The sequence below is a fragment of the Sceloporus undulatus genome, chromosome 9, assembly GCF_019175285.1.
Source record: "Sceloporus undulatus isolate JIND9_A2432 ecotype Alabama chromosome 9, SceUnd_v1.1, whole genome shotgun sequence".
Lineage (NCBI taxonomy): Eukaryota > Metazoa > Chordata > Lepidosauria > Squamata > Phrynosomatidae > Sceloporus > Sceloporus undulatus.
In genome coordinates, this window is record NC_056530.1 from 12,850,093 (window position 1) to 12,867,346 (window position 17,254).

Here is a 17,254-nt window from a genome sequence, read left to right on the forward strand (position 1 = left end):
CGGCATCTGTGGCTGGCATCTTTAGATCTTCTAAATGACCTTAAGACCATTGATTTAAAGAAGAGGAGAGAACTTGCTGGTGTTCCACAAGTAGAGCATCTCATCGCACTGCCTTGTGGGAGGGAAGCGAGGAACGAGACGGTCGGTTGCCTTGTTTCTTCTGAAGCGTAAGGCGGACGTAGGAAGGGAAGCCAGACAAGCTGGTGGCTTAATCCGACATGGCAGTTCCTCTGGCCCTCTTGCCTCGTGATTCATCTCTGTGGAGCATGGCCTGAATAGCAGCTGCCATGAACACACAAACTCCCTAACTCATGCGTCAGCAACAGGAACACCAGTTGAGGGGCACATGAGTCCCTATGGAGGCACAGTTGTCCTCAGGAATGTGGCTGAAATGCTAAAACATGACGGATGGTGTACCTGCTATGTACCTGCTTCTGGTCATCTTGTGCAATTCTTTGCACAATGCATCCTCTGAGGGGAAAGGATAGCAAGGTGCACTCCTCTCTGTGAATGCATCCACCATTTTCTTTCCCCTTTGAGCCTAGTTGTGCTGGTTCTTCATCGTCTCTTTGTAATTTTAGAAACATAAAATTCACTATACAATTGGTTCTCCGTATCTACGGATTCTGCATCCATAGATTCAACCAACCACGAAAATATTCACGAAATCTTTCCCCCCAAAAAAGGTTTCGATTTTGCTAGAATTCAAAGATATAGCTGTGTTAAGTCCGTAGAATCGGTACATGGAGAGATCTTGTAGCACCTCTGAAACTAACTTGGCAGCATGAGTTTTCCTAGACTTCAGTAATGCATCTGGGGAAATAGACTGAAGTCTACGAAAGCTCATGCCGCCAATTTCTTGATCTTGCTGCTTCATATACAGGATACCATTTTACTACGCCACTGTATAATAATGGGACTGGAGCATCCCATGGGGGATCCAAACAGCAGCAGGTACAAAGGGCCCACTGTGTATAACTTTGGCATAAATGATCACATTTGATATATTGAAAGTACAACGTATTAAGAATATGATTGCAAACTGAACTTCTTTTTTCAAAATTGCATTTCTTGGCTACCTATGGAGCTACCAAATCCTAAACTGTACAGAACAGAGGAGCATCTATTAGCATTTCTGTATCTACATACAAAACATATGTTGCAAAGTTGCCTTTATCCTCCAGTGCTCTCTGTCATCCCTAGAAATCTGAATGCTGTAGTATCAACCCTGAACCTTTAACTACTCATGGAAGTGAGCAGCTACTCACAAATTTTAAACATACCAGAGTACAGCATTGTTATATTCTTATGGATACCACTGTCAACAATAAAAATAAAATCCTATCAGCGACTTCAGAAAGGCTCAGAAAGGTGAGCTCTAGAGTTGAGATCTCAAGATGTTCAGATGCTCATTGCTGCATGCATCCCATTTTCATCCCTCCTCTCTAGTTCTGCCTCTGAGCTACGGATTGAGATATAATTCAGTTCCCAATGGTGCTTGCAAGCGTTGGAAGTCTCCAGTTTTAGCGTGGGCTGCAGAGATGGCTGGCATGACGCAGGTGGCCCTCCACAGGGAACTGGACCGGGCAAGCTGCAATTTCAGTCTTCCAACCACCACTGCCACCCCTCCATCCTGGCACTGAACATTAGAAAGGAAAACAGAACCTGTTTTGCTCCTCTGTCAACTGCATCCTATCCTGGGTTGATGTGGCAAAGCAACCTTCGCTGTCCAAGGTATTGAACTTTACCAAGAGGGATGTGTGTTGCCTGGGATACAGCACGCTCAATGGAGCACAACATTTGGAACCTCTCTGGCTCTGTTCATTCAAAAATGCCTTTCTTTTCCCTCATCAGTTATAGTCCCATTTGCTGCTACCTCCAATCTCAACTTCTGCTGCACTGAACTTGGGCAGACCAGGCCAAGAATCAAGAGAAGCGTAGAATCATAGAGTTGGAAGAGACTGCAAGGGCCATCCAGTCCAACCCCATTCTGCCATGCAGGACATCTCAATCAAAGCATCTCTGACAGATGGCCATCCAGCCTCTGATTAAAGATCTCCAAAGGAGACTCCACCACAATCTCCAAGTGAGTGTGTTCCACTGTTGAACAGTTCTTACTGTCCAGAAGATCCTCCTAGGATCTTATGGAATCGCTTCCAGAATCTCTTCTCTTATAGTTTGCATCTGTTGTTCCAGATCCTATTCTTGCATCCATTGTTCCATGTTCTAGTCTTTGGAGCAGCAGAAAACAAGCTTGCTCCATCCTCAATATGACATCCCTTCAAATACTTAAACAGGACTATCGTATCACCTCTTAACCATCTCTTTTCCAGGCTAAACATACCCAGCTCCCTAAGTCTCTCCTCATAAGGCATGATTTCCAGGCCCTTCACCATTCTGGTGGTCTTCCTTTGGACACACTCCAATTTGTCAACATCCTTTTTGAATTGTGATGCCCAGAACTGGACACAGTATTATCACGCCTGAGCAGGTGATTTGCATCACTCAGTGGATTTCCATGGCTGAGTGGGGAATAAAATCCTGGTCTCCAAAGCCATCGGCCAATGCTCAAACCACTACACCACACAAGGAAGTAGCCAAGGTGCCAAACATGTTTTGCAAATTGCATCCAGAACCTTGGGCAGCTCCTTTAAATCCTGGAGCCAATGAACCGCTCACCAGGGAAGGAAATTCACCAGCTGCTGCAGGAATCAAAATCCATTGAGGAAATGAATGAACGTGAGATTTGCTGGCTGCAAAATGGCATGAACTACCCTTCATGTGTGAGAGAAGGAGAGAGGGAGGGATGGGTTTGCTCCAACTTTGTTGGAGAGTCAGGCCACTCATCCTTAGAGTCCTAAATCTGTCATTTGGCTTATCCAGCATCCTACTGCGACCCTCTTTTGTACTCTCTGTCAAATGGCTGGATACGTTTTCCTCCATCAAATGTCAGAGGTTACAGGAAAGAGAGAGGGCAGAAACAAGAGAGAATGAGAGAACCAGAACAGAAGGCAATGGGATTTCCCCTCATTAAATGATTATAATTTGATCACTGTTCTGGCAAGAGAAGGGACGGAAAGGGCAGGTGGCGAAGCCGGCGTGAGCCGTCCATTATGTGCTAACCCTTCCTAACTCCTGCGGACAAGGCGACGGCTTAGCAAGTGCGGTGCCAGCGCACAGCAGCTGACCCTGATGTCCACAGCTAAGCCACAGCCAAAACCAGGCACAAATTGTCTGCTGGGTAGATCAGAGTGAAAATCCTCAAGGAGAAACGTCCTGGGTAGGGAGGAAAGGGCAAAATGCAAAATGGAGACAAGGCGGTATAGCAGAGGCCAGGAGCAGCATGGGAAGACAAGTATCTGCTTTTCCTCCCAAGGCAGACTATTGATCCTTCTGACTCAGTAGCGTCTACTAGTCTACTAGTGATGGTGGCTCTCCAGGATTTCAGGCAGATGTATTTCACACACACACACACACACATACACAAACCCCATCTTGAGACGAAGGGGGACAAAATGGGAAAGGGTTTAGATGCCAAGATGTGTTCTCCACCACACAGGAGAACAAGCAAGCCTATCCCAGGATCTTGGGAATGCACCTGTGACAAAGATGCTACAGTACAAATGGCTAACGTCAAATGGCTAATGTGAAGTCGAAGGCTGTCATGGCTGGCAACCATAGATTTTTGTGGGTTTTTCAGGCTATGTGGCCATGTTCTAGAAGAGTTTCTTCCTGATGTTTCACCAGCATCTGTGGCTGGCATCTATCCAAGGGCTAATATTGGGTTCTAGGTTGCACTAATCCAAGACTCTGGGCAACTCTGGCTTGAATCCTGTTGGTATCCTAACATCTGTGTAAGCTCCTATACATATGTTGTACTTTTTTGGTTGTGCAAAAGGAGCTCTAGCAATCCAAAGACTGATGCAGCACAAAAAGAAAGAGTCAGCCTTACCAGGATGGTTGAGTTGCATTGTGCTCTTGCTCCACTGGGAGAGACCCACGATAGCCACCATCTTGGCTCCAAGGCTGGAGCGCCGTTTCTTCGTGGACGATAGGCTAGCTGAATCCGGATTGCCCCCATTGCTCTTCTCAATGTTGTACATCTCTCCGCTGATGCTGGAGCTTCGGATCACGTTCCTGGCCGAGGATGAACTCGTCTCCCCGTTCAGCATGGTCACCCGAGGGGGTCTCAGTGGCTCCTGGCCGGCAGGGTGAATCTGCAATGGAAGACGCAAGAGATGAGGAACCGTGGGAGGAACAGGCTGTGAAGCAATACACAAGTAAACCACTCCTGAAAGAGGCCCATTCCATCTCTATTTAAAGACCTCCAAAGAGGAAAAGTCCACCATCTTCTAAGGCAGCCTATTTCCACTGTCAAACAACGTATCCAACAGCAGACCCTTGCCATTTTCCCACTAGCCCAGCATTTCTCAATGTGGGTTGTGGCCCCTTTGGGGAAGTCGAATCTAAGACTATCAGAAAAAATATATTCCTGATGGTCTTAGGAACCGAGACACCGCAAGTTTATGGTTGGGGTCACTACAACATGAGGAACTGTATTAAAGGAAGGTTGAGAACCACTGCACTAGCCCTTCCCTTCTCTCTTTACCTTTGCATTACAAAAGGGCAGAAATGAGTAATAAAACATTTTGAATATCCAAAAGGTCAAAAGACACAATGTTGAGCGCCTGCAGGCCAAGTCCTGGCCATGTCGTTCTTCCCAGTGTCTTGCTTTCCCAAAGAGCCTCCATTTTCTTTCGTCCAGTGCTTTTGCTCAAGGCAGTGACCCCAAACCTCTCTCTCCTTTTGCTCCAAGAAGTGACTGGGAATTCATTCTCATTTCTGGTGGGGAACAAATTCTTATTTGATGCGCAGCTTGCATAAAGAAAGAATCATCACTCCTAGAGCCATGCAAGAACACGATTTCTTCTTTTTGCACTGATTTTTAAAATCTGGCTGGGGTTTAGGGGAACCTGTTAGTGGCCCGAAGGCCATAAATGTGGCTTTGGAGGCCACATGTGGCCTCTTAACATTATTTCCACACCTGTTCAGCTGCAAACCATCTCAACTCCTTATTAAAGTAACAGGTTTCTTGAATTAAGTTTTCTTTAAACGGACTCTTACAGATTTTGGCCTAGGAGGGTGTCTCTCCACCTGGCGATAATTTTCCAATGAAAAAAGGTCTGGATTACACTGCTAATCTCCATTAGTTTTCCCCACGAAGTGCAACTTTTCCTCCCCAGAAGCTACTTTACCAGCCATCAATCCATGTGGTGCTACTGTATGGTCAATGGGATTTGTTGCCACAAGATAGTAACCTGGTTTAGACACATTTCAAGAGAGAAAGTGGTAGAAAGAGAGTGTGGGGGCTTGCATTCATTCATTCATTCATTCATTCATTCATTCATTCAAAATATATAGCCTGTGCATTGCTCTTAAAGATGATTTCATGATGGTATACACAAAAAACAGAATATCATTACAAGAAAGCAGTATGAAAATGGAAAATAACTTCAGGAAAATTGAGAGGCATTACAAAAAGGAAGGAAGGGAAGGGGGGAAGAAGGAAGGAAGGAAGGAAGGAAGGAAGGAAGGAAGGAAGGAAGGAGAAAAACCACTTTAGTGCGGTATATAAATGAAGCTGTTATTGCTATTGCTACAAAAATCCCTTTTCCAACCAGATAAAAGAACACATTTGTAAAATTTATATTTGTCAAATATAATCGGGGAATTATGGGCATTATAGTCCAAAAACACCCAAACTGTACCAAGCCCTGGAATAAACCAATTGATTTCACTAAGGCACACAAAGCACAATGGCAGACACTGACCTTTATTCTCAATCCTTTTGGGATACATAACCCTTCCCTTGAAGGAAGAACATTCTCACATTACCTTTATTAGCAAGAATGGATTTTTAAAGAAGCAAGCCTTTCCATCTGCAGCTAACACAAGCTCACAATTGCGTGTTTGAAACCTGACCAGAGAAAAACTGACAGGGCTGGTCTGTACATTAGATTTATCTCTCCGAAGGCTTATGCGTAATCCACAAGAGAACGCATTACTTACAGACGTTCCCAAGTATTATCCAGTTTCAATATTTGGATTGAAAATAGTGATCCCAGGAGGTCCTTTTCCCCTCTGAAAAGGATTTAATGTGAAATAACCATATATATATATATATATATATATATATATATATATATATATATGAGAGAGAGAGAGACTTCTGCTGAATCAGGCTACGATCTTAACAATGCAATCTTGCTTTGCAGGAAAGTCAGGCTGGTTCATGTTCACCTTCTATCAGCCAAAATCCCACATTCCTTTTCCCATGAGTACCACTAATCCCAGTATCCCCCAACCTATACCTGGACATGCATCTACAATGCAGAATAAATGTGGTTTAATTGCCATGGCTCAATGCTATGGGATCCTGGGATCTGTAGTTGTGACATAAGAGCTCTCTGACCACACAAGGCTAAGTCTCTCACAAAACTACAATTCCCATGATCCAATAGCACTGAGCCATGGCAGTTAAAGTAGTGCCAAACTGAATTATTTCTAAAGATTTTTGTGGGTTTTTCAGGCTGTGGCCATCTTCTATGAGAGTTTATTCCTGACGTTTCGCCAGCATCTGTGGCTGGCATCTTCATTCTCTTCATTCTTCTTAATTATCTGAAGATGTCAGCCACAGATGCTGGCGAAACGTCAGGAATAAAGCCTTCTAGAACATGGCCACATGGCCCGAGAAACCCATAAACCACTATGGATGCCAGCCATGAAAGCCTTCGACTTTGCATTGAATTATTTCTGCAACGCGGCTGCAGCCTAAATGGGCAAAAGAAGTTGTAGCATGAGCTTGGTCTACTTTCTTGGATGCATGGTTTTTAGCATCATTGGAAACCTTTCCAAAACCTTACATCCCATGCCATTTGAACCTCCCCATCTCCCCATCCCTTAAAGATCCGAAAATACATTGGTGTTATTGGGCCACTTCTGTGGTTCTGGGCCAGTTGCGGTGTTTGTGACACTCCCAATGAAGGTCCAATTTCAACCCCCCTCCAAAAAGGTGTGAAAAACTTGGCTGGGAAACTTGCTCACTCTTGCTTTTCCTCCTTGCCATCAATAATTCAGCTTTCCCATGGGATGGGGGATGGATCCATCTTTGAGAGGAAGCTAAATTATTCATGCCATGGCACTTTGTAATAACGGAGGGAGGCGCTGGTGCCGGCGCCTGGGAAAACGTTTCCAGGAATGCTGCTTCAGATGTAAGAAAGAAAATGGATTAAAAAACAAAACAAAAACGCACACCATCACATTGAAATATGAGCAAAGTCTCTGGGTTTCTGAGAGGCGCAGGCAACTCCCTTGCTCAGAAAATCATTTACTTTTTGTGGACTACAGCTCCCAGAATCCTTCCCATGGCCTAGGCCTTCCTTGTTTTTTGGTAGCAATTTTGCACCCCTTCTCTCTCTCAAGCAAATGAGGTTCTTAGGGCCAGGAAACCAAACTGAAGAAGAGAAACCATCTGCCAGGCCATTCCAGGATATTTTCTTGCCTTGGAGCATAACAACGAAATATCTGCAGGCTGTGGTTGGTGTAGCATGCATCTCAACATGGTGACATTGCACAAATGAACCAAACTAACAACATGTGCGGCTGAGTACACAATCGAATGCACATGCACATGGATGTGGGATGAGGAAAGTGCATCTGTGCACAAAATGTATACACAGCCATTATATCAATGCACAGGAGTACCCTGTGTGCAAATCGGCTTCCACAACCATGAATGAATGAGGACAAAAATGTCCAGCCACTTCAGGAGTGGGACTTACACCTGTGTAAGACACCAATAGGATCCCAGTCATTGCCTTCCAAGGGACACAATCCAGCAAGATGCTCCTTTGCCCAAGTCCCACTGAAATGAACTGGCTGTTGCATCAGGTTATCCGCATGCACCTACTCATGCCATGTAATGTCTTGCTATGGGACTTATGGAGAATAACTTCCACATGGATTGACACCCAATTGTGTGATGCTGGGACCAAGCTTGAAAAAGTTAGGTGGGTATTCCTATATTTGTTTGCATTCAAGGAATATCTGGGCATAGCAAGGGTCCTCCAATGTGCAATGGGCATTTATGCTACACTTACGATGCACATTGGGTGCTCCTGCTATGCTTTGGCACATCCTAACTGGTGCTAAGATGTGCACTGGGATGTGCCCAGATGTGCATCAGTGTCCATTGAACAATGGAAGGCACATCAGTCCCTCCACCACTACAGATGCCATATATACCATAACATCACAAGCGTCCCTACGTGAATATGGATATTGTGAAACTATTCAATGCCAGCCGGTTTTCTTTTTCCATCTCCAGCTGGCAAATCCTGTATTGTCTCTTCCTCTCTCTCTGTTCCACTCTGCAAGAAACAGCAGCAAGGAACCAGCAAAGATTTCCCCCTGTATTGTGGTAAATTACGGGCATCTCCCAACGCCCACTTCTGCTCGGTGGACCCGGCTCTCCTGCTCTCCATTTCTGATGAATTGTGTGGGTGGCAAGCGGCTGCATGAAGCGGGCATGCCAGGGATCCTGTGGTGAAAGGAGGGGGTGGCAGTCGCTTGAACACAGCCTGGGTGGGTGGAAGGCAACCCGCTTTTTTAGGAATCCACCTGTAAACAAGGACAACCTGCAAAGAGCGAAAGGCGATGCACCATCCACTTAGACAGGCAGCGGTGACAACTAGTGGCTCTGAGTGAGGAGGTTACTACCTGCAGCTTTTAAACTTCAAATCATGACTCCATCTTGTAGGATTTGTAGTTTGGGGAGGTATTCAGCCTGGCCTATCAAACAGCTCTGGTGCATCTTGTTGTTGTTGCGTGCCATCAAGTCATTTCTGACTTATGGCCATCCTATGATGAAGCTATCATGGGGTTTTCTTGGCAAGTTTCTTCAGAGGAGGGTTGCCATTGCCATCCTCTGAGGCTGAGAGAGTGCGACTTGCTCAAGATCACTCAGTGGGTTTACATGGCCAAGCAAGGATTCAAACCCTGGTTTCCAGAGTCATAATCTAGTGCTTGAACCACTATGCCTCCCCATCTGCTTTTAAAATATCCCAATTTCTTCTCTGCCTTGTTTACTTCAGTTCCAGCAAAGCAAGTCTGAAGTGCAAAAGTATATTGTACTCCATTAACTCAAAGGGGAGAGGAGAGTGGAGTGGGAGGAATCTTGTTCTTCCCAGTTGGCCCAGGCAAGAGCAAACCGCTGCATCCTTTCCTAGCTTGCATGTTCTTCCTCATACATGTAACTTTCGCCATCTTGCACTTGCCTACAAGTGTCCTGGTTTTCATCTGTGAAATGTTGGAAGGTATTGGAGTGGAGACTGATTCAAACTCCCTTTTGGCTTGCTTTGCAAGTCAAGCTGCAAGACCTGGCCCCTTTAGCTCAGAATCTGGATGTGGAATTGAGAATTTTCCTCCAAGCACAGAACAAAATGCCTGCAACCTCTTTGTATTTCCTCCCTTAAGGATCCAGGTTCTCTTTCTAATAGGGCTTGTACATGGCATGGAAATAATCGCCAATGCCACCCCCAGCCTCCAATTAGCCTTGTATATCAGCCATTCCCCAGGAAATTTAGATAAATAGACCTCACTTGCCAGCCTTTCAATCAAAGATTTGGCTGCTGCTCAAGAGTATGAAGCAGCCGGTGCTGCAAAATGGGTTAGCAGGTCGCTTGTTCTCTTCCCCTGAAAACCAATGAGGCAGGAGACCTTTCTTCCCAAGCCGGTTGTAAATGGCAAAGCAGTACTTAGCGCGGCAGGGGAAAATTAAGGCGTAACGTAATAGTCAAAATAATGGGACCCTTCATTCTTCATTCACCCACTTCGTCTTTCATTGACGGTTGGCTCTCCATATCCACGGATTCTTTATCCATGGATTCAACCACCAATGGTTTGGAGATGTTAGAAAAGGAATATAAATTCCAAAAAAGCAAACCTTGATTTTGCCATTTTGTATAAGGGATACCATTTTGTTACGCCATTGTATACTTGAGCATCCACAGATTTTGGACTTGAGCATCCACAGATTTTGGTATCAAACCAAACTCGAGGATATCAAGGGCCCACTGTATACACAACTGGGCCCTTTGGGGTCCTTTCCTCAAGTGGCATTTGGGATGTGTGCAATACCCAAGGCGGCTTTTAAAGGAAATACATGATGTGCACATTTTGAATATGTAAACTGTACAGCTTCCCTTTAGGGCAGGAAAGCGATGGCAAGCATCTTTTTGGTGCCCGTTTCAGGCACCTGTTCCCTTACACAAGCAGACAGAGGGTTTTGGCCCAGGCAGAATAGCCATATTCAGCTACAGTTTACGAAAATAGAGTCACACATGCAGTGCCGCTGATTTTTATGGTGCACTGTGCATTTCACACAGACAGCAAGTGACGCATGCTTCTGCTTTGAGCATCAGTGTGCCATAAGCATTGCTTGTGCAGTGTTGCAATTCTATAACAAGGTGGTGTAGTGCAGGTGTAATTCTGCAAGTTTAACATCACATCGTATCTCTTTGATATAGGATCTCACCCACTGGAAGCTGCCTGGCGTTAATAACTTGGGAGAGAGAGAGCAGGCCAAACCAAATTTGCAAGCATTTCCTTGATTTCATGTGGCAACCCTAGTTGTCTCACCATCTGTGCCTTTGAGTCATTTCTGGTTTATGGCAACCTATCACTTGGCAAGTAAAACCTATCATTTGGCAAGTTTTTGTTGCAAGATTTGTTGGCTGGGGGTTGGCTTTGCCTGCCTCTGAGGCTGAGAGAGTGTGACTTGCCCAAGGCTACCCAGGAGTTTTCTATGTCCAAGTAGGGATTCAAACCTTGGTTTCTTGGTCCAATGCTCAAACCACTACACCACGCTGGCTCCCATATAAATATTAAACAAAACCAGATATTTGATCGGGGCTCACCTACGGTGTGGAAAGGTATTCAAACCTCACCTTGACAAATCTCCTGGGGTTCCTGTGACCTGCATTCTCCAAAACACTACTGACATAACTTGGCTTTCTCCCAAAGCATCTTGGAAACTGTAGGTGCTGAGAAGTCTCTCCTATAGAGATCTGTAACGCCCTTCAAGGGACCACAATCCCCGGCGTTTGCTGGGCGGAAGGCAGGCCTGTTAAACCAGTTAAAACAATCCCAATGCCTTTTAAACATAGCTGCTCTTAATCAGAAGCGTCTTTTAAGCTGCTGGCATGCGATTTTCACTGCGGCGGCTTACTGTGGTGAGTACATCAGATTTGTTCCCCAGACTAAAGAGCATCTCTGCTCCAAGCACTGGAGGATCATTTTAACAGTCGGATGAACTCCTTTGCTTTTCATTGTCGGTTCCATTATCCAAGCCCTTCACTTCTGAATCTGTGCAACACCTTTTTGTATGGCAGCTATGGGGCATTGCCCCTCCGGACAAGAATGCTGCCCCCATGAAGTTTTTCTTCAGATCCCAAATGTCTAACATTGCAGAAAGCGAGACACTAAAAATTATTGATACCTGGAATTCTTTATATTTGCTGGATTCACATTCCCTGGGTCACTTGGCTTGCCTCTTTTCTTCAGTTGCCTAAACTCTATTTCTAAGTCCTCAACTGGGATATAATAGGTACACCATAGGGTTCGCCATAAGTAAGAAATGACCTGAAGGCATACAACAACAACAACAACAACAGGGGTTTTAAGTTATTGCTAGAAATTTAGAAATGGCTACAACTTTTTGGGGAGCACAATTCGTATTTTGGAAGGTAATACCTGCATTATCCCCATTTCTTGCAGCTGGACCCTTAAATAGACTCACAAAAGTACATTTTGGATGGTGAGACAGTTAGGGTGGCCACATGAAACCAAGGCAATGGTTGTGGTTGTGCCTTCAAGTCATTTTTGACATGGTGACCCTAAGAAAATTTATCATGGGGTTTGTTCAGAGGAGGTTTGCCATTGCCTTCTCCTGAGGCTGAGAGAGTGTGACTTGCCTAAGATCACCCAGTGGGTTTCCATGGTCAAGCTGGGAATCGAACCCTGGACTCCAGAGTCATAGTCCAACCCTCAAACCACTATGCTACTGGAAGAGGGAATTTCATCAAGCATTGGTCACAAAACAGTAATACCTTTAAATGCACTGAAATTCCTTCTTCAACACAACCACCAATTGCAATAACATGCCAGATCCACAAAACAGTGATACGTTTAATGCACAATATACCTGTTGCAAACCTTCGAAGCTCCGTTGGCTTCTTCATCAGGTATTGAAAATCACACAAGATGAAAACAAAAATATGATGATGTTAGTCGTATGTCAGCATTTTGTCAAGATGTTGCGGTTGTTGTCTTCAGTTGTCTTCAGTTCAGATGGCATGGGGGTATTGGCATTCAGGTAAGAAGGCCTTTTGAGTCACACAAGTACTTATCCCCCCCCCCCCCCTATGGTTTTTAATACCTCTGCCTCATGAAGAAGCCAATGGAGCTTCGAAAGCTTGCAACATGTATTTGGTGCATTTCAGTTGCTCCAATTAAGGTATCACTGTTTTGTGGGTGCCGTATGTCACTGTCCTTTGCAATATGGCCAACAAGAGATCCACCATGGCATAGTGTTTTGAGTGTTGGACTACGACTGGAGATCTGGGTTCGATTCCTGGTTCAGCCATGAAAACCACTGGGTGAGCTTGAGCAAGTCACACTCTCTCAGCCTCAGGGGAAGGCAACAGCAAACCTCCTCTGAACTAATCGTGCCAAGAAAACCTGATGATAGGAGTGCCTTAGGGTAGCCATAAGTCAGAAACGATTCGAAGGCACACAAAAACAACAACATATGTCCAACCCCTGGGCAGAACTCTTAATGGCATAGCAGCCCTATCTTGGATTTCACTGTCAACCCCAGAGTCAAGAGATCATTAAACTGAATTGATTCCACAAACTGAGGTGAATAACTAACAAGAAGATTCAGGCTGGGGTACTGAAATAATTAAGCTATTTCAGATAATGAGCCTTTTTTAGTTGACCAAAAGGGTTTTTCAAGTCCTCTAACCAATTGCTCTTAATGGGTTTATTTCCTTTCGGCCTTCTTTTAAGCAATGTTTCGGAGACATCTGCATGTTTTCCAAACAACACACAATCTCTTTATCACCATCTCCATTTCCCCCTTAATTCCACCTCCCAAAATCTCATATATCTTTTTAAAGCAGGAATGGAGATAGCAATAATGCTCTCAGATCTGTTATTTGCTTCCTTGAATCTTTTGGCAATCAGATCTCTAGCCTTTTTAAATGCAGTGTGTTTATTTGGAAGGATCTCTCCTTGCCTTCGAGGGAAAGTGATGTCGAAGGCGTTGGGTAGCTTAGCCCAAGCTGACACCCTCCAGATGTGTTGGACTGTAACACTCATCATCCTTCAGCTTGGCTAGGGCTGCAGATTCAAATCCATCTGGAAAGTGTCAGTTTGGATAAACTGTCATAGGGCCAAATTTTAAGACTTCATCTTGTAACTTACAAGTTGCATTAGGGCCAAGTCTTAGGGTCCATCTACAATGTAGAAATAATACCGTTGGCCACCACTTTTAAGTGCCTTGGCTCCATCCTATGGAAGCCTGGGATTTATAGTTTTACAAGGTCTTCAGCGTTCTCTGCCAAAGAGTGCTAACGCCTCACCAAACTACACACCCCAGGATTATGCAGGATGGCACAATAGCAGTCAAAGTGGTGTCAATCCGCATTACTTCTACAGTGTCAAAGTTTTAGGCCAAGTCTTATAATTTTGTGAAATCAAATGCTTTCATGGTTGGCATCCATAGATTTTTGTGGGTTTTTCGGGCTATGTGGCCATGTCCTAGAAGAGTTTATTCCTGACGTTTTGTCAGCATCTGTGGCTGGCATTGCTCTGAAGATGCCAGCCACAGATGCTGGAGAAACGTCAGGAATAAACTCTTCTAGAACATAGCCCCATAGCCCAAAAAACTCACAAAAATCTTATAATTTTCCTTAAGGCCGAAGGATAAGTCAGAGATGGGAATGGGGAGGTCCTATAAGATGACATGGGATTGCCATAGATTCTCTTGTGGTATATATGATGTGTAAAAACATGTCACGCAAAGTTGTGTGCATGCCTCTAATGCTAGCCTCTAAGAAGGCAATTCAGATCAGGATTGTATGCAGTGTGTGTGTGTGTGTGTTTTTGTTTGTGTGTTTTAACCCTTTCCTCCCTAGCCCATCCAAACAATACCAAGGGACTGCTGGTGTCCATCAGTATATCCCACCCAATACACATTGGGACACTAGCTAGGGAGTGCAAATGCACATCGGTAGAGCCTGATACACTCCCAGACACTTTTGCTAGTGCCCTGATACACACCTCTGCAATTCACTAGAATGGGAGCCAGTATGGTGTTGTAATTTCAGTGTTGGCCTAGGACTCTGGAGACCAGTGTTCAAATCTGCGCTTGGTCATACCCATTGAGTGATTTTGGGCGAGTCCCATACTCTCAGCCCCAGAGGATAGCAATGGACCATCTCTGAACAAATCTTGCCACCAAAATCCCGCAAAAGGTTCGCCATAGGGTCGCCATAGGTCAGAAATGACTTGAAGGCGCACAACAACAAGAAGTTTTTTGTGGGTTTTTCAGGCTATGTGGCCATGTTCTAGAAGGGTTTATTCCTGACGCTTCGCCAGCATCTTTCTCTGAAGATGCCAGCCACAGATACTGGCGAAACGTCAGGGATAAACTCTTCCAGAACATGGCCACATAGCCCAAAACACCCACAAAAACTATGGATGCCGGCCATGAAAGCCTTCGACAACAAGAAGAAGAATGTGTAAATTTATTCAATGTAGACCATGATATAGAATCATGGCTGATGATGACGATGATGATGTTGTCATCCTTCTCACCATGAACACCATCAACTCTCCATGCATCCTTTGAGAATACTGAATAGGTGAGTCCACTATCCAAGCAAAAACTTGCACTTTCTTCCCTAACAGCCGTGGCTGAGCCATCCTTCGGGGAATCAAGATGCTCATGCACGTATTGCAATCTTACTACAGGCTCAGTTTGGAGATGATGCTCAGAGAGAGCTTCAGCTGTCTAGAATGGGGTGAGGCTGGAGGCGGGGGGATGCTTTTCTTGCAGCACTCAACAACAACAACAACAACAACTGGGTCGAGCCACCGGCAAGCCTTATGGTGCAAAGAAGGTACCTTTCCCTTTCTCCCCTTCCTCTAAAACAAATACAAAATTCAGTCTCTGTGCTTGAAAGGAGAAGACGATGAAGTCTGCTTACCTAGAGATGGGTCTGGTTTGCATCCAAGCGCACGCTGGATCATGGAAACCCGGGTGCTCACCAGCTTTTCTGCCTTGCATATGCACCCGGTCTCCGAATGGAGGGGACTCAAAGACCCCCCAAATGCAGCTTAAAAACAGACTAGCGGATCTCCAAAGCAAGAGGAGAGACAGAGCCGGAGAGAGATGATGTGGAGAGAAGGAGGGAGCTGGGATTGTAGACTCTCTTTTGCTTAAGGATTGCCATGGTTACCTCACTGACCCAATTCTCATCACAGCCAAAACCAAAGCAAAAGAGGGGGATCAGAGAAAGGGAGAAGGAAAGGAAGGATTGGGGGGGGGGGGGGAGAAGAAATTCAAAGGTAATATGCCAGAGTTGATTGGAAATTGCCTCCCATGATAGTCATACTCTCTAAGGCAGGGGTGAACCAAGGCGGAGGGACCATGGGCCACATTTCTACCTCTGGGAGCCACACATAAAATAAAATAAAATAAAATAAAATAAAATAAAATAAAATAAAATAAATGCCCCCCAACAAAAAACCCAGGTGAAGCCAAAGGCTTTCATGGCCGGCATCTATAGTTTTTGTGGGTTTTTCGGCTGAGGTGGCCATGTTCTAGAAGAGTTTATTTCTGATGTCTGCCGGCATCTGTGGCAGGCATTTTCAGAGAATGCCGGCATGGAGGACAGTGGGATATATATATATTGTATGACCCTTGGTTGAGAGGGAGTGATTTACATGTTAATCACTGGGTTGTTCTGGTCACATAGTATATATACCCCACTCTTTTCCATGCCAGCATTCTCCGAAGATGCCAGCCACAGATGCTGGTGAAACGTCAGAAACAAACTCTTCTAGAATTTGGCCACATAGCCTGAAAAACCAACAAAAAGCTAAGAACCCAAGGGATCAGAAGTCAATGCTGCTTTTGTAAATAATAATAATAATAATAATAATAATAATAATAATAATAATGGGTATATTTTAATGTTTATACAGTACAAGGACAAGCTGCAATCTACAGAATCAAGGAAACAGCTAAGATCTCTCTGTCTCTCCTATGCTATCCATTTCTTTAACTTCTTCCTGTGTCAAAGTGGGGGGGGGGACATAAGTGACTGGACAGAAGAGGCTTTCCCTAGTTGGTGTTCTCCAGATGCGCTGGACTGCAGCTCCCATCAGCCTCAGCTGGCAGGACCAAGGGAGATGATGGGCATGCTGCTCAACACATCAAGAGGGCACTAGATTGGGGGAATGGCAAATTTGAGATGGCAAGGAAAGCTAAGACCAAGAGAATGGGAGGTAGACCAGAATTGGTTGATGCTACTCTTAGGGTGCATCTATACCAGTGATGGCGAACCTATGGCACATGTGCCAGAGGTGGCACTTAGAGCCCTCTCTGTGGGCACACATGCTGTCGCCCTAGCATAGAGTTTGCCAGAGTTTCTTACTAGAAAGCCAGAGGGACATGGCACTTTGCAATAAATAAGTGGGGTCTAGGTTGCAGTTTGGGCACTCGGTCTGTAAAAGTTTCACCATCACTGATCTATACTGTAGAAATAACACAGTTTGACACCCCTTTAACCATCATAGCTCCATCCTACAGAATCTTGGAATTTCTAGTTTCATGAGGAAGCACTCTTTGGCAGAAAAAGCTGAGGAACTTGTAAACTCCAAACCCCAGGATTCCATAGGATGGAGCTACAGTACTTAAAGTGGTGTTAAACTGCATTACTTCTACAGTGTAGACGTACCTTTCATCTCATCCTGGTACTGACCTTGTGATCCATGAATCTCTTTCAGGGCAGAGATGTATGCCGCCATCCTTGCAGAACAACTTCCTCACAGCATGCTATTTGTGCCTTTCTGGTCCTCCAAGCTTCCCTGAATTTGAGCATCATTTCCGACCACTGCAATTTAA

The 17,254-nt window shown here is 44.9% G+C and overlaps 1 protein-coding gene across 4 annotated transcripts in view; it reads right to left on the reverse strand.

Moving 5' to 3' along the window:
- The window catches only part of RIMS3 (regulating synaptic membrane exocytosis 3), a 47,607-nt gene that overhangs the window by 13,402 nt on the left and 16,951 nt on the right, over positions 1-17,254 (reverse strand). For 2 of the 4 annotated variants that reach the window (XM_042439548.1, XM_042439547.1), the window contains one exon: positions 3,953-4,217. In XM_042439548.1, the coding sequence (XP_042295482.1) occupies positions 3,953-4,217 (265 nt within the window). Of the gene's footprint in view, positions 1-3,952; positions 4,218-11,557; positions 11,600-15,332; positions 15,558-17,254 lie in introns of those variants that run through there. The other 2 variants (XM_042439549.1, XM_042439551.1) reach the window with 2 other exon arrangements.